Below are 24,857 nucleotides of genomic sequence, written 5' to 3' on the forward strand. Positions count from 1 at the left end.
TTATGTCGTATGCATTATTTTAATAGCGTAATAACTTTGAGGACATTTCTCATCCGTAATTCTTCAAAATCTAAAAGCAATTTGAAGAAATGCAGAATTACTACAGGCAAATCAGAATTAAATTTCAAGCACGGGACTGTTTGAGTGAGTAAGCCTGCTTCTGAAAGAAGAGCTCTGCTGTTGTTCTTCACTTCTCCAGTATTTCACGGAGTTCTTCTTCCTGCTGTGCTTGTTCCAAGCTGTTTTCTTTGCCACTTCTTTTCCTGTCCCCGTCCAAGCTGATCACTGCCTGGTGCATCTGTGATGCAGCTGAAGCCTGCCACTGAGGGGAAGTCTTCACATAGCTTGGTCTTAACAATTACATCTGTGTGAATTCCTGACATGGCGTGCACAGCTAGAGATGTCTGTCAGATGTGGCGTGTTCATGTGCTCAGCAAACAAACCAATTGTTACTTTGATACTGAAGAGACTTGAGTGTTTAAGATTGCTTGAAGTTTGGAGTTTTTGTTGATTAAACAAGAACGTTTTTACCCCATGCAGAAGGAAGGAGAGATGTAGAGGTGAAGAGCTACATACGTGGCTAAGCATGCTCATAGCATCTCCTGCGGGTCTGTCCTCTTCGTGTCATAGAGCAATGAATAGGATGTACTTCTAACCGTGCCTGGAACTGCAGAATGAAATCGAGCATAACGAAAGGGAGATTATAGGTTTAGATAATTAAATCCTCACTGAAATTGCTCAGGTGCTCGGAAGTATTGCAGATCCCCACATACTTATGTTTTTTCTCTTAAGGAAGGAAAAACATTGGAAGGAGGGCAGCATATGTAAGAGTGAAGCAAGTTTCCAAGGCAGCAGAGCACTGAGGCAGTGCCCGCACCTCCTCTGCCACTTTTTTCAGTGTCTATGCCCGGCCGATGGGGCAAAGAGAAAGCCCTGTGCCACTCCTGCCGTGACAACCCATCAGGGAGAGCCACGTTCCCCAGCTCTCATTTCCATGATTTGGAGATTGCCCGTAAATACATTTGTTCACCACGTTGTGTAAGCATGTTGTTAGGTTCCTTCGGGTTGCTTTATTTGACTGCCCCGACAGAGGCCACCAAATGGCACAAGCTCAGACCCTACCAAATGAATGCCTTTTGTTTGGTGTGTTTGTGTTTTTTTCTTTTTCTGGTAACAGAACAGGGTGTGGGCATGTATTTTTTCCGTTAAATTTTTAAGAACACTAATGGCAGTGGGTGAAGCTGGGCAGAATATAATCAGGCGTTAGATAAAAATCTCCTCCGGTAGGCATGCCAGCCTTCCCCAGGGCACATGGGTCTTTTGCCCTGCTACACAGGGGGAAGCTCACCATAAATTGGCATGGAGACAACGCGAGCTGCATGGATTTGGCTGTGAAAGCAGTTAGTATTGAACCTCCCCTTCAGCAGACCTTTAGCTGATAATTGGAAATGTGGAGGTCAGGAGAGGCTTCTGTACGTGCCTGGCTTTCGGTAGGTGATTGCAGCTTGTGTTTTTAAACACAGTCTGGTGTAAACACACACAGGAATACTTGATGCTCGTGATCCATTGGTTTATTGAGGTGTTGTTGTTCAAGTCTTTAAGACTCTTTGAAAATTGACTTGTCTACTGTTATAAACAGATAATTAGTACAAAGCTTTTTCTCTGCCTCTAGTTTTACTTTCACATGAGCATTTAATGCATTCCCCGCCTTTCTGCTCCGTGCCTACTTCGTTGCAGGCTGCAGCAAGAACCATTTGCACAACTGACACAACACTGCAATCCTGAAGGGGGACTGATGGTAAATGAATCACAGGAAGATCACTTGCTGCTTTCCTTGACCTGCTAACATTTACTTTCAAGCAATACCTGTTAACACCCCCAGTCACCTAGGGGCTGGCAAGCACAGTGCAGATGGCAATTGCTGTGCACCGCAGTAGCAGAGGGCAGTGAATTTCTGCCAAATTGCAGCAAGAAGCCAACTCTGTTAATTTTAAACAGCAAAAGCATGCAGGTTGGCGAATATGAAAACACAAAAAAGTAGTGTGCACAGCTGATGGGATACATAAGTATTGAAAGAATTTCATGTTGGTCTGTAAAAGAGCGTGCACATACTTGGAGCCTATAAATATCTCCACACATTTTTCAGTGGTTTAAGCTTAGTAACAATTTCACATTGTTTAAGTATAACATTACCAGATTCGTACTGTCCATGCTTGTCACTCGTCTACATTGGCATTTTTTTTCCCCAGCAGCATTTGTGCAGAAGACTGGTGTTGCTTCTGGGGAAATGCCATAAACTTTTGTCAAATGGGAGACCTGCTTCCTGGGAAAGCAAGTTGCCTGGCATTAAGAGATGGAAAATTTATTAATTCTTTTATTCAAAGTCCTGCCACAGCTGTGATCTTGCCTGTGGTTAATGTCTGGTTGAAAGAGTCTATGATTACCCCAGGCATCTTATTTTAATGCTATCCCAGTGTTGTCTGACTTCCAGTCCTCTAGAGCATCCCACTCTTTTCTATCTATATTTTAAAAAATTCAGAAAATGTTTCTGGCACTTAAAGCTCTCGTGAAACTTATCTGGACCTTCAGATTTGAAAATATTTTAAGCTTAATTGCTGGACTTATGCAGAGGGATTACAAACACAGGTCTTATTTAGTCTAGCTGGTAGCTTGGGAGGTAAATATCACAAGGAGGGAGGAAACCTGCTCAAGTTAAAGGACTGTATTGGCACAAGATGAATGGTTATGAGTAACTTCTGGATTAATTGAAGTCAGACTTTAAAAGGTCCCAAACCATCTGAGGAGGGAAGTTGTGGAACAGACTTCCAAACAGGATAATGTGGACAAAGAAGTGTTTTTTAGATGGCTCTTGATAACTTTTGGAAAAGTGTAAGTTAGAATTTGTAGAGCCCGTAAGTGGAGTCTGTGGCAGAGGTCGTTTAGCTGCCTGGAGGTCTGGGGACTGTGAGGGCCAGGAAGAATGATCTCCTCACATGCTTAATCGTGGTGTCTTTGTGTTGTTCTGCCACACTGGAGGCCAGGCGGGGAGCAGGGCATGCCGCAGGCCCTGCTGGCATCAGACTGCCAGGCAGGTGTGCAGGCAGTCCCCTCACACTGAGCTACAGGTGCTGCTGAGGCAGAAATCCTGCCAGCTCGGCCTGGTCTCTTATTCTAGTACGGGGTGCACTCTGCCTTCCTTAGGAGTTGTATTTTACAGATGGCTGACTCTCGCGGGGACCTTGGACCTGTCTGATGCCCATCAGTTCTCCCTTGCCCTTTTCCTGTGATGCGCTGTAGTTACACATGTGGCAAGACACCGCGGTATCTTTCTGTAGGCCTCCTGTTATAAGGTCTTTCTTGGCCTGGGAATCCTCCTAATCCAGAGATCTGTTAAAACTCTCTTTCCAGCACAGCATCCTGGCCCCTTTCCGTTTCCAATTTTTTAATCCACCCCATTCTCATTTAAATCCATCAGCATGCTTTTAGTCACATTTTCATACATCAGGTGAATTCAGGAGGTTTTTGTAGTTGCTGGCAACCAACCAGGAGGCATCACTTGAGCAGTAGTACCCTGTGGGTAGCTGCCCTTCCCCATGCTAACCAGGTGTCTGCTGGAAAACAGGCAGCTTGTGGAGACACCAAAGGGTGAAAGTTGGTTTTAAGCTTCCCTCCTGGCAGCACGCTGGGAGGGAGGGAGGGAGAACTGGGAAGGCGCATGGAGTGATGAAGGCTGTGGAATTAGGACTAGCAGTATGTGCTTAGCATCTGAATTAGAATTTTAGAAATGATTTTTTTTTTTTTTTCCACATTTCACATTCCTGTTATGCCGCTACATTTTGAGAATTTTGGAAAAGCAATTTTGGAAATGTGAATGAAAGCTGTCAAGTTCTCCTGGTTTCTTCATTGCCTTCTGAAGGTTTCAAAACAACACTTTTCTGTGCCGTGGAGTTTCATTTTACTAAACTCTGTTGCTGTGTGCCGCTGTGGGTTGATTTCTAGGTGGCAGCAACAATCCTTGGCAGGATTGAGGCCAAGGATATACTTAAGAAGGAGGGGGAGAGTGGGGGGGTGGGGGAGTTGGACTATTTTACCTGCTCAAACAATGTTTGGAAAACAGTTTCTGATTCTTTTCAAAGCCTTATTTCCCTTAGTCCAAGTGTCAAAATTGTATTGCTGTGGACTCTGGGCATGCCCTGTAGCGTGACTGGCGAGGACAGTGCCACTGTGGCTGTCCCGGGACTGCTGCCACGAGGTATATTCAACCCCGGTGGGCCAAGCAGCTTGTAGCTCCAAGGTCTCTGATGGCTCCTTGTGGTGTTTTCCTGAGGAGAGGTTGCTCTGCTTATCAGACTCTACATAAGCACGAGCTCATGTGGATATGTGGGCTAATTGCTTCAAGTTTGCGAAAGCCATTTGCATCAGGAAATTTACATTTATGTTTACATTTAAAGTAATAAAACACACCACAGATTCATCACTGGAACTGAGAGAACCTGATTGTGTAGAAGGCGTGACTGAAGTACCATGAAAATGCAGTTTCTTGAAGGCGAGATTCCTATGGCTGCTAAGTGCTAAGTAAATAGCCAGAGTGCGCAGCCGTTGTTTGAATAATTCCTTGGATCTTTTTTAAGGGATTAAAATTTTTGCTGCTGTTTTTCTTAAAATCTTGGAGCTGAAATAACTCTTTAGTTTCAGAAGACCCCAGATAACCCAGGCTTGCAGATCAGTATCAGTGAGAGAACCAGTTTTCCTGCATGCACAGGAATGCCTGGAAACTTTATCCACAAAAACTCAACAGTGGGCAGCTTGAGCCAGCCCCTTACTATCTTTGTGGGACCCCGGTGCTTTTTGTCTTTGCAATAGTGCCTGCAGAGAGAAATTTCCCCTCATCCTCTAGCTGGAATTTCAAAGAATTAAAAACTCTTGCTTGATTTTAACTTGAAATCTACCTGGGATGTAATTAAGTCTGTGGATTTTGAAACATGGCTTTCTGTTCCTGCTTTCTTGCACAATATAAAGAGCTGTTATGCTGTTTATTTTTTTATTTGGTGAAAAAAATCCATATGTCCATCTTATGTTCATTTATATTTTGATTTTCTTCTGACTTCTTTTCTTAAAGGATTGTTTTTAAATCAGTTTAAAATAATATTACTTTTCCACTAAAAATTTGAAACTTAGTCTTGAATTATCATCCTAATTTGTGGGGCTTTACTGTCAATTTCCTTTAAAAATAAATTTATCGGGAGGGACAAAACACGTGTAAAAGCTGAGTGACTCTTTTGAAGAGCAGCAAAGTTTATAATGATTGGTTCAGCTCCAAACTTACCTTGATCAATAGTCTGAGGAAGATGTATTTTGTCAAAATCTGTAATTCCATAACATGTAATTCTGAAATTACCAGAAGCACAGACTTGGAAAGTTATATAAATTTACTGTGTCATGTTTGTGCTTTTGATGGGGGCCAAGATACATTTTGCTTTGCTCTGTCAGGGATGTTGAGTACAAAATTATTCCCTGACCCAATAATGTCTGCATGTGGGGAGAGTAATCTAGAGGGGGTCTTATTTTTGAGGTTATTGCTTGGAATTTTAGAATTATTATTATTGCTACTGAACAGACAGAAATTGAAACCCATAGACAACTGGATATATTAATTTGCGTGCTGACTGTGGCAGGTACACAGATGGCTGCTCTTCCCAGATGATTTTATGAAGCTCACCATTTCACTTGTATTCTTTTGCAGAACAGTAACTTGAGGTGCCAAAAAAGAAGGGCACTGGTAGTCTGGAGCAGCTATAGCTCTTGTGTTTAATCGTTTTGTTGCCAAATCAGAGATTGTAATTATTAGAACAGTCGCCTTCAGCCAGTAACTGCGTATTCTGCATGAAACAGCACTCCAGAAAGTCTGCTGTAGAAGATAAAAAAAGGACAAATCACTATGCATTTTTTTTTTGTAAAAAAAATCAAGACTATGTAATTGATACTAAAAGTTCACATAGCATATGGATATCTTATTGATCCCTGGACTCAAGAAGAACATTCTTAGGGTGTAACTTTGTCTTGGATTGAAATGCTGCTACTTTGTACTGCTCCTCATTAACCTAATCTTTCCATGGTAATGGCCACATATTTTTGTCATTACTCTTTCTAATGGAATTTGATGCATTCCTCCGCCACGATCTGTAAATCCGAGCGTTTACCTACTTTTTTGAAAAAGCCTTTATGTGACCTGCTGTAAAATATGCAGGCCGTATCTAGCCATAACTCCTAAGAAGCTAAATCTAACTGGCTTATCTTGCATAAATACAGTTTGCAAGCAAATTTGATGCCTTAGATTAAAAATTTCGTACCGACCCATTCCAGGTTAATGTGGTGATATTCGATATAAAATATTGGTTTAGCTCTTTCAACATGCTTCTCTTTGCTGAGGCGCAAGCTTTCCTTAGGCTGCGGGCAGAAGCGTGCAACAGGGTTACTTTTCTCATTGGCTGTGAGTTTAAAAATAATGAAACTCCCTTATCTTAATCAGCCAGCGACGACTATGAAAAGCTACGCCCGCAGTAGCAAGTGTCATGGGAAGAGGGCGCGTAGCCTGGAGCGGTGGCTGCAAGGTCCCATGGGACGGGGAGGTGGCGAGGGCCTCATCAAGAGGGGTACCCAGAGCCAAGCGAGTGTGTGGCCAAAATATTAGCAAAACCATGCTTCTTTATTCCTTTAGTGTGAAGGCTAAGAGCATTTTTCTGCGCTGACCTCATCGAGGCATTCCAACATGCAAAATTAGATGGTTGTAAGAGCATCCACCAAAAACTGTCCGCTCTCCACAGGGCTTTGGATCCTTTCAACCTCTGGGCTGTGCCTGCCAGAGGGAGGTGGCACCATGTGTGGAGGTCAGCATCATCGGTCCCTGACTGAGAAGCTCCCCTCCAGAAGGACATGTGGCCTGTGGTGCTGCCTGTGTGGCCACCTGGGCTGGGAGCTGCCCGCTCCCCCGGCTGCTGGCGGGTCGTCTTTGCTCCGTGTTTTCAGAAACATGGGACCCAGCCTCTGAAGCCAGGAATCTCTTCCACCTCTCTGAGGATCCATCCTCACGCCCAAGGGTGCCTTGCTCCCCTTCTCACAGGCAGTCCGCTTCCCAAAAGGTAGCACCCCAAACACTTCACCTCAGCAAAAGCCTCGCTTCCGTATGGCGGCAGAGCTGAACTGTCAACGAACAGAAAAATTTGTCTGATCTATCTGCTGCTTCCCCTGCTGGCTTTATTTGCTTTCTTGTTTGAATATGATCAAGAGTTGATATCGAACAAAAGACACCGTTTGTTGCTCTTAATCAGGCTTTCAAATTGAATGATGAACAATTGCAACACACGAGTGCCCAGGGACTGCCAATAATGCAATACATGTGCTGCTTCTCCTCCAGTGTCTTACATGTATTCCATGCCTCAAAATACTTATTGGATTAAAAATGATTACAGAGGGCTATTGCATAACAGCAAAGGAAAAATGAAATTAAGGTATAAAAGCGAGAGTCATGGGTGTGCTGAGAATTGATGAGGCATGGAGATACAGGAGGGCTGTTCTGGGTTATAACAGCTCTGCACAAGAGGTTTGTATATAAAGAGGCAGAAAAGAGCTGTTGTTGGAAGCAATGATACCAAAAGTATGTGGAGCAATCTCTGCATGGTTTTAATGGGAAGCATGTTAATTTTGAGCTCAGAGTGAAGACAAAACCAGAGGAGCTGTTTTGTGAATAGGGATGGAGTTGGTAGTGAGTGCCAGAAATAAACTTCTGTCAGGAGGGTTTTTAAAGCCGTTTTTGCTTTTCACCAGGGCATTGATTCTTCACATCGCTCGTTTTTACACTGTTTGTTTGTTTGCTTTCTGTCTTCCTCTTGTGTCCGAGTTGTACGGGTGCGTGCTGCGTGGATGGCTTTGCAGGTTCAGCGCCGAGCAAAGGGCTGAGCTTTGCCCAGGGATGGCCCCCAGGATCAGTGGCTGGCAGTTCCGACACCAGGAGCCACAGCAGCCTGCCTTCAGGGGCTGGCATCCAGTCTGTCAGCACAGTTGCCAGCATCACTTGCCGTAGTTTTTTACAAAGTGCATTTTGTTGTCCGTGTCGCATTTAGTTGCCATGCCATTCAAGCTCTTTCAGCTGCACATGCCTTATTACTTACGTCCTTAAAAAAAAAAGAGAGAGTTAAAAGCTTGATGTGTGCTGTACAATAGCAAGCATCTGATAAAAATAATTCCATGAACATATTCAGGGACGGTGCTAATGCCAGGGAATGTGAACGTGGCCATGTGGAGAGAGCTTTCGGAGCAGCGTGAAGCTTGGTGCGCATCCTGGCTGCAGGGCGGCCGCCCCTCCCGCGGCCCCTTCATCTCCGGTGCTCATTGATGTCTCTCAGTATTGTACGAGCTCTTCAAATGTTTGACTTGCTTCAGAAACTGTAAAGCTGGTACATCCTGCTCCCTTCCTGTTTGACATACTAATTTTCAGTTAAAAAACGAATTACAATACCTCAAGGGGTTTGGTTTTTTGTTTTTCCTTTCTTTGTGAAATTCTTCAGCTTTTGTCTACTCTTGTGTGTTTAATGAACGTGAGTCCGGGCTTCAGATGCACTGTTTTGTTTGCTTGTTTGCTTAAAAAGAACTGTAACTACAATTCAACCCTCCAGCTGATCAGCTGAAAAGCCCAGAATGCATCAGCCCTCTGCGGTTATAAATAGAGTCGCTGTCTAATGAGGGCAGAGTTCATCCCCGCGGATTTCTACCACCTCCCTTTAATTTCACATGTGGCTGCTGGGCTCGCATCAGAAATGGCTTGATTTGATGGTTTGGTTTTGTTGCTCATGGTGTTGATAGAGGTGCTGTTCCTTTACTACATCGTGTATATTGCTATTTTTCTTCTACACAGAGGATCTGCAAACTGTACATAAAGACGCATGATCAAATTTCTCACGTGGCATATTTGGAAGGATTATGTTGATATCAGGGTAGGACTGCCGTGCCCATACTTTGTGATTCCTAATCCCCTGTGTTTCCATTATGCACATCCTGTAGGCTTTTAAAACTCCCACATGTAATAAGTCATCAGTATCTCTGCTGGTTTCCCAGGTCAGGAGCACGTAGGCATGCCTAATGAGAGGGCTGATGTTTTCTTTGGTTGTCTTTTTATTTTGTTTCTTGTAATCACCAAGTTAGTCACAGTTTTGGGTGTCCATCAAACTCTTAACCACCTTTTTTCTTCAGACCAAATGTTGTTTCTGTTATAATGTAATCAATTTGCTCTCTAATTATTCAAACTCTCCCTAACAGAGCCCGAGAGCCTGTAAAGAGATGGCTTAGCAAACACGAAATATGCTGATAAAAGGATGCACACGCGTGTCTAACAGTCTGCTCAGAACATTCGTACTTGAATTGCTAATAGTTCAATTTTTAAACAGTGTGAAAAGGAACACTAAAGGAAATAAAATGCTATTTGGGGAAATCTTTGTATTAATAATAGCTCAAGGCTGAGAAAACGATCAACCTCACTTCTGTGATTTTTAGAAAAAATAGAATAAAACAGCACTTTAGCTGAAGTAGACTATGTGAAGTTCAATCGGAAGTTTTATGCTAAGATTTCAGGTGAAACTTTGTCTCAGATTACTGCTCCGTATGTTCACAGTGTAAAATAGTTGTTTTTATAGTTTTTTGTTAAGGTGCTGTTGGCAAGGTACACAATGCCTTTGTCACATGAGAATGGTACATCCTCTTCCTAACTCGTTACGGTTCCTCCTTTGCTAATAGCTGAGATCATAACCGTCATCAAATCCCGTATCATGTGCGGTACCAAGGCCTTCCAGGCACCAGGGAAGAACAGACTTATTCTTTAAATAAGAAATTTGTGTGGACATTAATGCCTGCCATATGGTAAATATACTTGTTAAACTGGATTTCAGCCGTGATCCCATTATCGTGTGTCAGCCTTCCTTCGTGAGCGTGCATTGAAAACATGGCTAATGGAGTATTTCTGTAGTCTGGAGAAGTGCATGTTAAATGTTATTGGGTCTGCAGGCCAGTATGTTATCCTGTGTCATCTTGTTAAGTGCTTGGGAACATCTCAGTCTGCTGAACACGGAATTTTGCCTTTTTCCACCATCTTACTCAGCCTACGTTAGCACTGCGTGCTACAGAGCACCGTTGGTTTGAGGTGTACGACTACATCTTGCTTTCATTTCAAGTAACAGTTGCATGGCGTTGTGATGACATCAGCTTGTGAAATACAGCTTGATAACATGATTTTGAGTTGTTAAAATAAAAAGGATAGCGTAAATCCAACTGAATTCTTGCCTAATAGAAGACGTCATTTCTGTCTGCGGGCCATGCAGCAGAAATAAATACAGAACACCAACGCTCCCTTCTGTCCCTTTTCAGAACTTTTGTGCATCTACACTTTTTTTTGTGCTTTCTACACCTCGCCAGCACTGTTGACTCGGTTTTGCAGATGGTTTGTGCTGGGTGGTGCAGTGCATTTTGCATGCTTGAATCCGGATGCCACCCTGGTGCGGTGGCCGCAGGCAGCCTGCGTGCACGCGCTGTTCCTGGGATGGGGCTGGAGATGCAGGCGGCAGCAGATGTGTGTCTTTTTTTTTTTGCCTAACCAGGGATTTTTCTGCCCAAAAGTTTGTTCTAGATACCAACCGGAGAGCAAGATAGCCTTTTCTAAAATACATAAATACTTACTTGACACTACTGTAGAGCGGTAGCTTTGGTGACTGGTATGGGTTGAGACCAGAGCGTCTATGAAGAGGAGTTAAGGAGGGAGGCCAAGAGTCAAATAATATCAAGTCAACCCAAGCTCTAGAAAGTTGCCGAGGACTCACGACCGCGGGGTGTGTGTCTCTGTGCCGTTTTCCTTGCTGTCCCAGTCTGAGCGTGCCGCTGAGCTGGCTGAACAGCCCAGGAAGGGCACGCTTCCTGAGCCCTGAAGGCAAACAGCGCAGGGGATGCGAGATTAGGGCTGGTGTGGGAACCGTGGAAACTTCCTCAGTGGTGCAGTGTTGGGGAGAGGTGCTGCGGGCTGGTGGCTTGTGGGTGGAGGAACCCAGAGCACAGGAACTGTAATCCTGGTTTTTCTTCTCAGTGTGCGGGTTCCTAAATCCCTTTGAGACCATCCTCATCCTCAAATAGAAATAATGCCTGTCCTCTAGAGACGTAGTGGGGATGTGTTTATTTATGAAGTACTAATTGGGTGCAAACTGGTAACTACTTGTTCTTTGTGCTGACCATAAATACGGCTGTAGCCTAACCTGTAAGATACCTGCTGCTTCTTGTGGCAATTGCTATGCTTCCGACTTTGAAAGGGGTATCCTTCCTAAAACCCACGTATGGAAATTACAACACTTTGGGTTTTTCCTTTATTCCATGTATCTTTTCTGCTCTTGCAGCCTGGAAGAATGCAAATGCCCCTGCTGTTGGCCAATCCCTGCCCTGGCCATCGGTGTCACTGCGATTACAGCCGATGAGCTTTAAGTAAGCTCCTTGGCTGCGGCCATCTGCGTACGGCCCCGGTACCTGTTGTTCAGGGGATGCTGAGTAATCGGGGATAAAGCTTAAGAGGAGCAGCAGGCTCGGGCAGAAGCAGGAAGGGAGAAGGCCGGGGCAGATGCCTCTGTTTCACAGCTCCATGCAGCCGATGGTTTCTGGCTCTGTGCTGTGAGGCGGGGGCAGCGGCTGGCAACCCAGGAGCCAGAGCGAGCTGTTTCGTGAGACGATTGATTTTTACTGTTTTTTCTTTTCTTTTTTTTTTTTTTTTTTAAGGGGTAATAGAATCCCATTCTAAACAGTTCACAGCACAAGCGAATAGTTTAGCTTGTCTGAGCATAGGAGGAGAAAATCTTTCCCTTCCTAGTGTCCTGAATGCGTCTGCTCAAGGGTTATGAGCAGGCCACTCCCTTCGGCTCCGAAGTAGCCACTGGGGACAGCGGGGACATCCTTGAGAGCAGCGGCTGACAATGATCGCCTATGTGCACTGCCTGCCCGCCGACCCGATGGTCGGGTGCCTCAGCAGGAGCAAGTGGCAGCCCGGCTGCGAGGATGAGGAGGAGGAGGAACTCATCCCGCTGCACTCCAGCAGGATGGGCAACGGGCACGCCAGGCTGCCCGGGCGCCTCCAGAGACGGGTGCTGAGCAAGGAGGACGACAACTTCTGGCCGAGTAAGAGAGAGCGGTTCCTCTTTGGTAGCTGGCGGGGTTGTGCAGCGTCGCGCTTATTGAGGGGATACATAAGTGAAATAGACTTGCAAATGGGGAAAAACATTCATATTCTTTTACTGTTTTGGAGGATGAAGGGATTGGGAAGAATTTTTGCATGAAAAGAATGTATTTTCACTTCAGAAGAGCGTCTGCAAATGCTGCATCCCGTGGCCGAAGTTAATACTGCGTGGCACTGTCTTTGTGCATGTGATATGTCTGTGTTTGAGAGGCCTCGAGCACTTGCTCTGAGTTCAGTGGTGCTCCTTTTCAGCTAAATTATTGTTTTAGGGGAGTGGAGCTGTTGACACGTCGCTCTTATTGAAAGCCATAGAAAGAATCGGTGGATGAAAAGGCCGGGAGAAGGAAGAAAAAGGTCTAAAGTTCAAAGACCTTTAATGCAGCTGATGAGGACTTATTCTGAAAGAAATCTGCTTTTGAATAACCTTGGGTCTAAGGTTGTGTTCCCTCTGAATGTGAGCAGAAAGAATTCCTGAATTGTGATGACTGTCTCTTTTTCAAATCTGTACAGTTTCAAGTTTCGTTAGCAAATACAGATGGGGAAAGGAGAGAGCACAGGATAGACAATGGTAATGCTCAGCTGTTTTGTTTTTAGCCGTATTGCTTGCCTTCCTTTTTTTCTGACCACCTAAGCAAAGGCACCCAGCTGTTCATGGAATGGTTGCTCCAAAAAAATGTGTTTAAGGGTGATGGGGGAGAAATTTCATGAGACAAAGGAAGCTTTTCCTGCAAAAGCCAGCTGGCTGGCTATCTTGCAGCAGGCCGTCTTCCTTTTATTCTATTTTTTTAAGTGCATTATGGTGTTTGCAACTGTGTTGATTTCCTTTTTTCCTCATTAGCCTCATGCTGATGATCGGACAATGCCTAGATATTACCAGCGATTGATAAATCGGCATCCAGCCCACGACGCTAGCCCTGGCAGTGAAACCACACACACTTCTGTTGGCTGCGCTACACATCGTGTGCAATCACGTGGCCTCAGCACTAGAGGAGCTGGGTCTGCCCGGAGGTGTTGGGAAGCTGCTCCTGTGATGCCTCAGGGGACGAGACACAGCTCCTTGGTGTCATGCTGGCCAGGGGGTGGCAATTTCCTAGCTCCTGCCGCCTGGCAGCTTGGTTTGGTCCTGGCAGGAAGGTGTAAAGCTGGTGTTCAGAGCTGTTCTGGTGCCCTTGGAGGCAGACAAACGCTCTGGGGCACAGAGATGGGAACAGGGGCCATAGGCAGAGCATGTGGATGGCCCCCTGCAGCCCATTCTTCCTGCTCACACCATCTGCACGGAAAGGTGCCTGTCCCCCCTTCCTGAGGTTTCAAGTGTAAAACCCAGAAGGCGAGTAGGGAGAGAGGGCTGGGGAACAGAGCGGTGCTTCAGAGAATATTTATTTTACTACAGTATTAGAAACAGCCATCAAATATATGCTGATGATCATTGCGTTTAAAAAGTTTGGAAATCGAAACACTTGGTTTTGTGTGTAAACAGCCGGGTCGCTCTGAGACGCCGCTGAGTTTCCTTCTGGGTGGGATTCGGGCCTCAGAGCTGGAGCGATGCCGTGGCTGTGCGAAGTAGAACCTGGGAAGTTTTCGCACAGCTCAGCTGTGGGATTTTGATCCCAGATATGCAGCGGGAGCATCTGCTCTTCCTGTCCAGGTGCATTCATCTTTTTGGTGTTGTTTCAGTATTTCCCTGGTGAAAAGAGACGAACTCTGTGTCGTTCTGCTGACTGTTATAAAAACCATGTGCACGTGTGTGATTGTGTTAATTCGTGGCATAGCACACACATAAGCAGTTTGGTAGCAGATTTGTGGACTTGTGACCTGCCAAAGCTTTTAACAGCTGTTTCTGACCCCCAGTGATAAACTTTTACATGATTCAGACGGAGTTTATTGTTGGCTCCCTCATGTTGAGTTTGACTGATGTCTGGTACGATCCTGCGGGTTTTATTTGTTCTGTCTGAATTACAAACCATTGAACTTTCCATATTTAACGCTGAGTCCTTTAAGTGGTGAGTGGAAAAATCGGTTGTCCCGCTTTCTGCCCTAACTTTTCTGCCCATGGTACCAGCACATAGGGCCAACTACCAGCCCTGTCTGGTCGGCTCCCTTCCCTTCTTGTCCCTTCGCACCCCGTGGAAACAAACGAACGGGAACGCAATTAAGCCATCCGTTACAAGTGTTATTTGCTGGACAGGTCCTATTTCTCTTTGAGATAGGGAGAGTTGTGTTGCTTTTAACCTCTGTTAATGTTTATTTTAAGGAACAAAAGTGTTTCAGCGTGGAAGTGCTTTCTGGGAACGGGTCAAGTGATAACTGCCAAGCACAGCAGGTGATTATTGGCCCAGCTTTATCTCTGGTGATAAAGGCCTCCCTTTGGGGTCCTTATCGAGCGCCATGAGAACTGCGTTTTGAGAGGTTTCACAGTGCTGACTTGCTCAGTGAAAATGCCCTCGGCAGTGTTGCTGTTGTCTGAAAACATAATACAGCCAAATTACTGGACTCGCTCCCGTGTGGGGCCAGCTTCCTCTCTGAGGGATGTCGAGGTCCTGCAGCAGAACCCCCAGTCCCTGGTCACCTCCAGCGTTCCCGCAGCAAAATACTCAAGGATGTGTTTGGGTTGTGATGTTGTAGCTGTGACGATCAAGTGAGCGGGTTAGGGCTTGGTGGTTTGTTTTCAGCTGTAGGAATGGTCTGATAAAAACGTCAACGTAGGGATACAGCGAAGCGAAGGTTGAGCCTTACCAGCTCGGCCTTGTTTCAGCATCTGTGGTGCCATTCCTCTGCCACTCTTTACTGCCGTGTGCCTTGCAAATAGATGATGTGTAACTGAAAAAGAGACAGAGGTCAGGAATACACCTTGTATCAGCCTCCCAACCTGGAAGAAAACCAGCGTTATGGCAGTGGAGGGACGGTCACCAACACGTGTGTATTCACGATTGTTGACCAGCCCCAGCACTGGTGCTTGTCAGGTAGTTGGTTTTCCTGCAGCAAAGCCAAGCTGAGGTGCTAAGCTGACCAGGCTTGGCAGAAATCCCAAGGGTTGTTTTGTTTTAAATGCCTGCTGAATTTGGCATCAGAGCCTGTTGGCAGTGACTGCTGCCGTTGGACGCTGTCACCTCCTCCTGTCGGGAGTATCGCCTGCCTCTTGTGGTGAGCATCACTGCCTCGTGTGTTAGCAATTTTTCATCAAATTTTATCAGAGTTTAAAGATGCAGTATGCTGTTGCTAACCTAGCTCAACTATTGCACCCGTCTGTTTTTTTTTTGTGACAGAGCTGTTTTAGTAAGGATTTTGGAGGTTTTTTCCTTCTTTTGCAGATGTGGGAGGGAGCCAATTGCAGTACTGCATTACTTTTCATGTTTGTTAAACAGTAGCTTCAGTTATTGGGAGTTTTTCTCCATGTTTTGTTGCCTAGTAGCTCACGAAAGAATGCTCTATTCTTTTTCATTCATTGCCCTTTCTAAGGACAACAGCTCTGCCTTAACTGCAAAGCCTTTCTGCATGATGTGTGTTTTGTGAAAAACGTATCGAATTTGAAAGAATAATAACTAAACCTATTTATAAAGAACCGAGTCGGGCATTTTATTATTCACTATTTGCAATGTCTTTTTTTCCAGGTTTCTGTTCCCAAAGCTATGAGATTTAAATTTTCCAATTAAAGGAAGTTAAATTAAGAAAAAAAATGCCAAAATACTTGTGGCTTAGGAGGCTTCATTCTTTGCCTTCTCATTTAGCAGCGTGAAACAAAGACTGCATCGCTTTGCATCCCTCCCAGAGCCAGGCCTTGCTGAGCACTGAGCAAGCCTTTGTGGCTTTCGGTGGTGTAAGTGACAGAAGGGCTCAGTCTCTGCCGCTGAATGGCCGTGGTGACTGCTCACAAAGCCCGATGCAAGTGGCTGCCCAGCCCAGTGCCCAGCTTTAGCTGGGGCATCGAGCTTGTACCGTAACAGCTGACACATACAGCACAAACAAGACGGGTTTGTTTTTAGGACAAAAAGCAACATGAATATAATTTTTATTGCATGCTTAAAAAAAAAAGAAAAGAAAGAAAAAGAAAGGGGGATTTTTTTTCCTGCTTTTATCTCAGAGTTCTTAACAGGGGCTTAATCCGATGCCTGTTTTTTCTTGGAAATTTAACTCATTTGGCCAAAAAAGCCATGAGAACCTTGCAAAGCAAAGGAACTTGTCCATTTGTATAAAATTACTTCAGGTCTTGGATAAATGACAACCTTTCTCAGTGTCACAGTATGCGTGTTGCCGCAAGTTCCCTGCATGAGCTGTACAGAGCAAACCTCCCTGCCTCCGGGGTGCTCACGTCCTGGCCAGGCACCTGGTCTTCTGTACCGAACGAAGCTGTTGAGATGCAGCTCATAAGCCCTTCTGAGAGGCACGAGAGTGCTGTGGATGTGGGCAGGGAGGGCAGGAAAAGGAGCAGAGATGAGCTTGGAAAATCATAGAATCACAAGATGGTTTGGGTTGGAAGGAACCTTAAAGACCACACAGTTTGGCTCCCCCTGCCATGGGCAGGGACACCTCCCACCAGACCAGGTCGCCCAAAGCCCCATCCAGCCTGGCCTTGAGCACCTCCAGGGATGGGGCATCCACAGCTTCTCTGGGCAACCTGTGCTAGGGCCTCACCACCCTCTGAGTGAATAATTTCTTCCTTATATCTAACCTAAACCTACCCTCTTTTAGTTTAAAGCTGTTACTCCTTGTCCTGTCACCACACCCCCTGACACAAAGTCCCTCCCCAGCTCTCCTGTAGGCCTCCTCTAGGCACTGGCAGGCCGCTGCAAGGCCTCCCCGGAGCCTTCTCTTCTCCAGGCTGAACAACCCCAACTCCCTCAGCCTGTCCTTATAGGAGAGGTGCTCCAGTCCTTCAGTCATCTTCACGGCCCTCATCTGGACTCATGCTAATACATCCATGTCCTTCTTGTGCTGGGGGCCCCAGAGCTGAACACTGATTAGTGCTGGGATGCCGTAAAACACTCCGCGAGAAGTGAATCAGCAGCATGAGTACGAAGGCCCTGGAGTGTTGCCTCGCCAAAAGAAAACACACTGCTAGCCTGGCCGTGTGCTGCTAGGTCCGAATGCCGGGATTTGTGTTAGCATTGCAGCAGGGTGCTGGTGGCGGATGGTTTTTATGCCTTCCTCTTTGCGGTTGACCAAACAAGAAACCGTGTGTGGCTCTGAGGAGCGCAAGGAAGAGGCGGGGAGGTTTTGCTAGGGAGCTCATTAACATCACTCCAGAGTGCCTGGAGGAATCTGAAAAAAATGGGGAGCTCCGAGACAGCTTTTCTGTAGTGTCTAGCAATTTAAGCAATGAGCATCTGCTGTGATTAAGGAGGAGGAGCAGCATAAGTGCCAACCCAGGTGTGAAACAGGTGAGATTTGAAAGCCGGTGGATGAGGAGGATGAAAAACTTAGAATGGAAAGGCTCCTCGGTGCTTTGTTTGACTAAAATCCACAGACGGTAGTGACAGTGTCTTCCTGGAAGTTGCTCTTTCTGGTGCACTGTAAGTGATAATTAGTTTTGAGGGTTTTAAGAAAATTAGGCTCAAATCAGATTAAAGCTGAAACCTGACAAGGACAATGTTAAATGCCACAGAAAAGACACAGGCGTTTCAGGGGATGCCTTTATCGGCCTGGCTAATGGAGTCACACTAGCAACCAGAAATGGATGATGGTAGCGTTATCAAAATCCATTTTCCTGTGCCTTGTTTCTTACTGCCTCTTCCCCAACAGGCCAACATTGTGAGATGAAGTGATTGTGCCAGAGGAGCAGAGTAGCAAATTCTCCGATTAACGAGGCAGATACTCCTATCATCCCTTCTGGAGCCTGTTTTTCAGGACTCTGCAGATCAGTGCCTTCCGTGCATCCGCTCCTAGCTGCCATGGATGGCTGTGTGCCTGCACATGTCCTGTGGTGGTAAGGGGCTTTTACACTGTTGAGCTCATTTGCAGTGCTTCTGCAGCAGAAATCCTCCTGGTTGCTTGTCTTGTTAACTCTTCCTAAATGCAAAAATCGTCAAAGACTTCCTTCTCCTCCAGCTCTCCTCCTGCAGAGCCCAGACAAATGCCTCCCGAAGGAAGTGGTGTGAAGCCTTGTAGATCACAGAAAATTTTTCTTCTCTCCTTTCCCTAACCTAATCTGATGGGAAATGCAAAATCGTGCACGCTGCTTCATCCTTTGTAGGTGGCTTCAAGATCTGCAAGCCTCTGCCTGGGCACAGCTACAGAGCAGATCTGCCTTTGTCCCTGATGCAGAGCCACCGGCTCTGTGCTCAAGGAGAAGCACGCTGGCTCTCTGGAATAACTCACTTCTGCTGTTAACCCTTGGTGGGCTTGTGCAAACACTTGGGAGGTAAAGATAACTTGGACATTGCTGTCATTGCAGCTGGCAACGTATAAATCTGGCTTACTGATACCTTCTAGTGTTAATAAAAAAAGGCATGTTTAAAATAATCCCAAATGCCAATAGGCTTAGTGACATTTAAGCATGAGCGGTGCTGTCAGTTCATCGGCAGACAAAAGCGGTACGTCTTAATTTGTCTAATTACGCTGTAACATGCAGACCAGCTGCTTCTGGGAACAAAAGCAGTTGATGGCACCATTTTATTAATTGCATATTAATTGCCACATTCATGTTAACCATATGGGAGATGGAGGAATGGAGTGAAGGCTACTTAGTGGTGGAGAAGAGAAAATGAACTGAGCGGTATCTTCAGAGAACAAACCTCAGAATGACAGGGTGCCTGGTGTTAGCGGCTGGGATCTGAGTTTTAGAAGAAATCTGTATTTTTCCCCCCTTGCTAAATTATTATGTTTACATCTGAGTAGAAAGGATTGTGCCTTGAATGACGACTGTGTGTTCAGGAAAGCACTCCATGCAGGTTGGTGGTGAATTTGTTTGGTAATTTGCCGAAGCCAGGCTTGCTGGCACGTGGCCGTCTGCCTTTGTCTGCGTCTGTACCGATGGAAGCACCCACTCTGCTGGGAGCAGTTAGCCAAGGGACCAATGCTGGAGGAGCCAAAAAAAGCACAAAACTTGTTGCGATTTTGCTGCAAACTTGTAGGCTCTTTCTCTAGTCGTGTTAAGACTTAAGCTGAATTGGGCTTCCTATGGCAGCATTTTCTCTCCTGCTGAGACGCAGTTAAAATATAAAAGCTTTGAAGCTATAGGGTTAGCTTGTGTAATATACCTACAACAAAAAGCAAATAGCGGTGAACTGGTTGCTGCTGGTTTGCAGTACTGGATTGTGTTTTAGGAAGTTGGGTGTCGTTCTTCCTGCAAGCGAGACTTCAGAAAACTGCCCTGTACTTTTCTACGGTGCTGTGTGAATCCAGCAGCCACTCGCAGAGGATGCTCGGTGGTTCCGTCAGGCAGGAAATGTAGGTTAGGAGTACACGAGTGGTGACTTCTCGCCATCACCCCCAGACTGCAATTAGCACGGTCTGGTGGATGCCGGCGCGGCGGCCTGCGGGGCTGTGGCGCTGTAGGTGGCAGTCTCTGCGTGGAGCAGCAGCAGCCTCTTCTTCGTCTTGCCCTTTTCACCATGGCAACTATTCTTATTTCAGTTGAAAAGTTTGCATAGTACAGTGGAATAGAGAAGGACGATGTGCCCTTGTTGTTGTCACTCCAGTGCTGGCTCATTTTAGAGTGCTCTTATAATAGCGAATAGCGTAAAGTGGTCAGCTTTGGTCTTTGTTGTAGAGGATACTATTTTTTTCTTTTAACCCTACATTTCTCCTTTGCAGAATACTCACAGTTTGCCTTTGGTATAGTTTTCTTTTAATGGTGGCAACTCCCCACTCAAGTTGATCGATGAAGTTCTGTTGGGCTGCATCCAGTGGCTGGTTTCTGCCTGCACTTGCCCACATTTTCACCGTGAATTGAGGTTTGTCATTTGTGGCACCCGCTGCTCTGTGCGTTCCCCAGTGGCGAGCTGCACCTCTGCACCTGCACGTCCTCTTCTTCTGGCTCATGCACGTGCAAACATGGAGAAGTGATGTGGTGTGTGCTGAGGATGCTTCCTAAAACAAATCCAGAAAAGCCCACCAAGGTTGGCCTTTGGTGTGTTTGCCCTTTCCTCCTCTTCACACCTCCCAAACAAAGCCCAGTTCTGGTACTTTTAAGCTGATGTGGGGGCATCAGGCTTGGTAGGAGGAAGAGCCAAGAGCAGCTCATCTCATAGAAAGGAAGCTATGGGCTCATCGCAGGTCAAATATAAATGCATCTAATAATGTGAAGGCACAGGACCAGACCTGGAATATGCTCAAGATGATTGGCTGATTAAATATTTAATTGATTTAAATGATTTAATGCTTGGGTATTCCAAAGTGAAAGGCTTAGTCCCACCTCATTGCCAACAGATGGCATTTTGCTTGCATTTCCTAAATCTTTCAAAAGAGTTGGAACTGGGAGAGCTTGTTCATTTTTAAAAAGGGAGGGGCATTGGTTGGTTTGATTTACACACTGTGCAAAAATAAAAAAGAAATACAGTATTCAAACTCTATTGGAAAAGACAAAAGAAGAGGGCAGAGGGGTTGTGGTGGTGTTTTTATTTTTTTCATCAGAAAATTACTTTAAGTGGCTCATCACAATTACACCTCAATTGATGTTGTAATACACCGCAATGGGGTCTGGACTGTGGGGATGCTGCATGATTGGAAAAACACAGCTTGAATTTAGGTTTGCATGCGGTGCTCGCGGTTGCAGCAGTTACACACACAGCATCTCACTTGTGAGCTGACCGGTTCTGACCTGGAGTCACTGGCAGGGAATAAATAGGAAGCCCCATGATGCCACTTGGGCAGTCACAGCCGAGCGGCACTTAATCAGCCTCCGCATGTCTCCTGTGCACACGCAGGCATGCGGAGGGCTGAGTATTACTCATTTAAAGGCAGAATTCCCCAAAGCGCTGCTCGTAGCTCTCAGGCTGCAGCTCCTCTCTTTTGTTTGGAAACTGGTTTTCAATATACCGGCAACCTAGGTTGCTTGCTAGATCCTGATCCCTTCGGAGGAATCGCTGGTGTCGCTGGAGACTGAACCATGGAGAAGGGTGAAAAATCGGTAGGTACTGCGGTGGGCACACATTGCTCATCCTGAGGGTCTTGTTCCCTGGTCATCTGATTTTTGGTCTGAGCCACGATGACTGCAGTCTAACTTGTCTTCCTCCTTGGCTTTAGTGCTCTGATTTGTTTGTCAGCTGTCCTTGGACATTTCAACAAGGGCTTTCAGAACAGGGAAGTTCAACACAAAGGGCTGCGAAGGCCCTTCCCTGCTTGTAAATTTAAAAATGTCATGCTCCTCCCTGAGCACACTTACCATTGCCTGAAAGCATGGACAGTTTCATAAAAGTGTTTTTCTACACCTGTGTGATCTGTTCCTCATTAAACTTGCAGCTGGGTAGTGTCTCCAAAGAAGGTTTACTACCCCTCCCAGCTGAACGATCCCTCGTGGCTTTTTCCAGCAGCAGCAGCAGCTTTCAGTCAGCCCGGCCGTCCTTTTGTTTGTCCAGCGCTTGCTGGGAACGTGGTGGCACGGCCAGAGCAGGAGCAGCGCACTGCTCCTTGGCAGATGGTGGCAGTGATGTCAGGGTAAATAATTGATAGCGTCAGGGAAAAAGGCACCCCTTTATGTCCAGCAGCTGAAGGTGAGTGCAAGTGTTTTCCCGTTTGTGATGCTGCCTTGTCCTCTTAGGGTTTTAGTAATCAGAAGAGGAGTGGGATGCTGATTGCCGTGACATAAAAAGAAGTATTTCCAGGGCTTTTATGAACACGGTGTTCGAATGTCTTCATTCCTGGAGTAGGGTGTATGCTCTTTAGAGAATATTAGACACCGTGGACTGCTTCAGAGATGTTTAACAGCTGTAGCTGGAACTATTTTATGTAAACCAGATGTGGTTTAAAAACAAAAATGTAAATTGAGTTTTGGTGTGCATTAGGTTAGCTGATTTCTGGCACGGTAGCAAAGTAGAGATCGTGTTAGGCAGCGCTTCTGTCTGTCTAAATCAAACTGGGATTGAAGTTTGTTTAGTGGTGTATTGCAGTGTCCTTAAAAGATGTGAAAGACTAGAACTGGTTTTATCATTATCCAGAGGGATGGGAATAAGGAAGAGGCTTCTCATGCATAATACATTCTGCAGAATAATTTTGGGAAAATACAGCTGTGGTTTTATTGATTCATTTTCCCAAGGGTGTAAGCTTTATTCACATTGACTGTGTTATTGATCTCCCACCTCCTCCTTTACATTCAAATCAAGTACTCCCCTCCAGGGTTCAGACCTGCCCTGGAGCCTGGGGAAAGCATCTCTCAAAGGTTTCTCACCTGGCTCTTTCTTCCAAGCTGTGTTTAAAGTCATGCTTCCCTTCTCTCCTCCATAACCTGTGATGCAAAATGCTGTCCAGGTCCAATTCTGTAATAGCCCAAGCTGTAAGCAATTAACAATCCCCTGGACAAATTTGTAACCCAAAGTTGAATTGGGGTCATTGTGTATAGTTTTAAAATGCAGCCACTGGTAAACATGGAAGATTTATCAACTATCTTGAAATGCCAGGGTTTGTTTATAGTTGTTTGCTTAGCAGTAGTAAACTACTGGTATTTCTTTGCTGCCTTCTCACTGTCTTCTTAATGACAGATGTTGGTATGTTTTAAGAATGGCAGAGCTGGGCAAGACAGTTGATTGTTGCAAGGTTATTGTCTAGGCTGGAAAACCCGTGGTATTTCTGCACACAGTTTTGTTTTAGACTTCATGTAGTTGTTTACGTATTTGTTTGCAGTGTCTCCAGTCTCTGATCAAGTGTTGGAAGTTGCACGGTTGCAGTGCATCTCATAGTAGCAAGATGACATGTTTAGAAGATCTTTCAAAAATAAATTGGTAGCTTTAGTGTAAGCAGTGTTGGACTGAAATTTGGGCACATGCCTCTACTTTCAGCTGAATTCCAGCGAGAATTCACCACTTGGAAAAGGTTGCTCTGAAGAAGTCATGTCAGGTAGTGCAGCGGGTGATCTACTTAGAGTTGAAGTGGTGGTGATGATGCTGTTGCTTAGTCCTCTAAGGTTTTCACACACAAAGAAAGTATTGGCAGAAGTATTTCTACAACTACGGTTAGCGGTCTCAAGTTTTATACTTAGACTTCTCCCCTCCAATGCCTTCTGTATAGTTTGTACGTCATGCTGAGCAGGGAAATTGGAGATAGCAAAAATGACATTTTAGCAATTAAAATGGTATCTTTCATTTTTGAGTGGTCTGTGTTACACCCCTTGATGTAACAGCTTTACTGTTCAGTTTTTCTGACGTTCTCCAGCCAAAGTAGGGAATAACTAGTTTCTCTAAAATGAGAAAAAACGTAGGGATCTACAGTAGGGATCCTGGAGGAAAAAACATATAAAAAATAGGGCACTTCTTTCCCTTCCTGGCAGGAAACATCAGACCTAATTCAGGAGAAGAGAGAATTTCCAGTTTTTATCTTTTTGTGGATTATCTTTTGATGAATTAGATGGTGAGGCCTGTATTTACTTAATGCCTCCACCTTTTTATTTACTGATAATTAAAAATCTTGATAGTTGGTGTGCTCACAGGTCCTTCCTTAAGATGTTTTGTGGTAAGACACCTTTTTCACAGTAGCATCATGTAAACTACTAGATGCATTTGTCTGGTGATCAAATGAAATGCAGCTTTACAGCTGTTAATATTGACTGAACACAGCACGGGGTGAGGTATGTTTGATTGGGTATGATTAATAACAAAGATGTGTGCAACTCTGACTCTTTTAATCAAACAGGTGGTAATAAAAATTTAAGTTATCCACATTATAAATTTTGAAAGTTCAGCCAATTAGCAGTATGAATTTATGAAGCTATCCTTTCATTATCAAGGCTTTATTGACAGTGTCTAATAAGAAGATGCTGACTACACAAAGGTCATTTTAAAATTTGTTTTTGAAATCTATTGGTATGGGATTGTGTCTGAGATGAATGTGCATGTGAGCAGCCAAAGACATTCTCTGGAGATGCTGTGGTACAGATGTTGGCTCAATTGTGTGCTTAGCAGCTTGAAACAAACAGATCACCGAGTCCTGCAACAGCACAATGGTTAGGTGGCTGTTGCATGGACTTGATGCCTGGCATTGGCTGGAGAATATAGTCTCTCAAGGTAGTTTGTGCCATGATTTAATTGGAACATGCCCAGCTTTTCAGATTTTGTCAGGTCTTAGGGCTTTGGGGAAAATGCCAAATGTCATAACTGCTGACATCCATTTATAGTTCGTGAACCTTAGCTTTTTCTTACTTTGGGGAAGTAACTGAAAGTTTCTAACTAAGCAAAACTTTTTTTCAATTTGCTATGTGGGACAGACTGAGCCTTCCTTGATTTTTGCATTAACAGGTATGGAATTGTCTGAAGGCTGGTAGTTTTCAAGGATTTCATTTTATTTTAATTTACAGATTGCAAAGTTCTCAGCAAACCACAGGACGTACCAGCCTAATTTTGAGAGAAAGTGTCTTGGAGCTTAGGGGAAAAAAAAAAAAAAAGAAAGAAAAAAAGAAAAAAAAAATTTGCTAACTCCTTGTACCAGAATAATCCATATGTAACTAAAAGTATCCCAAAGA

The 24,857-nt window shown here is 45.0% G+C and overlaps 1 protein-coding gene across 12 annotated transcripts in view; it reads left to right on the forward strand.

Annotated features, from left to right (window-relative positions):
- The window catches only part of NHSL1 (NHS like 1), a 169,003-nt gene that overhangs the window by 85,783 nt on the left and 58,363 nt on the right, over window positions 1-24,857 (forward strand). Inside the window, exon 1 of one of the 12 annotated variants that reach the window (XM_035321047.1) lies at window positions 11,979-12,195. The exons of 10 other annotated variants lie outside the window; for them this stretch is intronic. In XM_035321047.1, the coding sequence (XP_035176938.1) occupies window positions 11,994-12,195 (202 nt within the window). In that variant the 5' untranslated portion in view covers window positions 11,979-11,993. Of the gene's footprint in view, window positions 1-11,978; window positions 12,196-18,728; window positions 18,781-24,857 lie in introns of those variants that run through there. One more of the 12 variants, XM_035321051.1, reaches the window with a different exon arrangement.

Source organism: Oxyura jamaicensis, chromosome 3, assembly GCF_011077185.1.
Source record: "Oxyura jamaicensis isolate SHBP4307 breed ruddy duck chromosome 3, BPBGC_Ojam_1.0, whole genome shotgun sequence".
Classification (NCBI taxonomy): Eukaryota; Metazoa; Chordata; class Aves; order Anseriformes; family Anatidae; genus Oxyura; species Oxyura jamaicensis.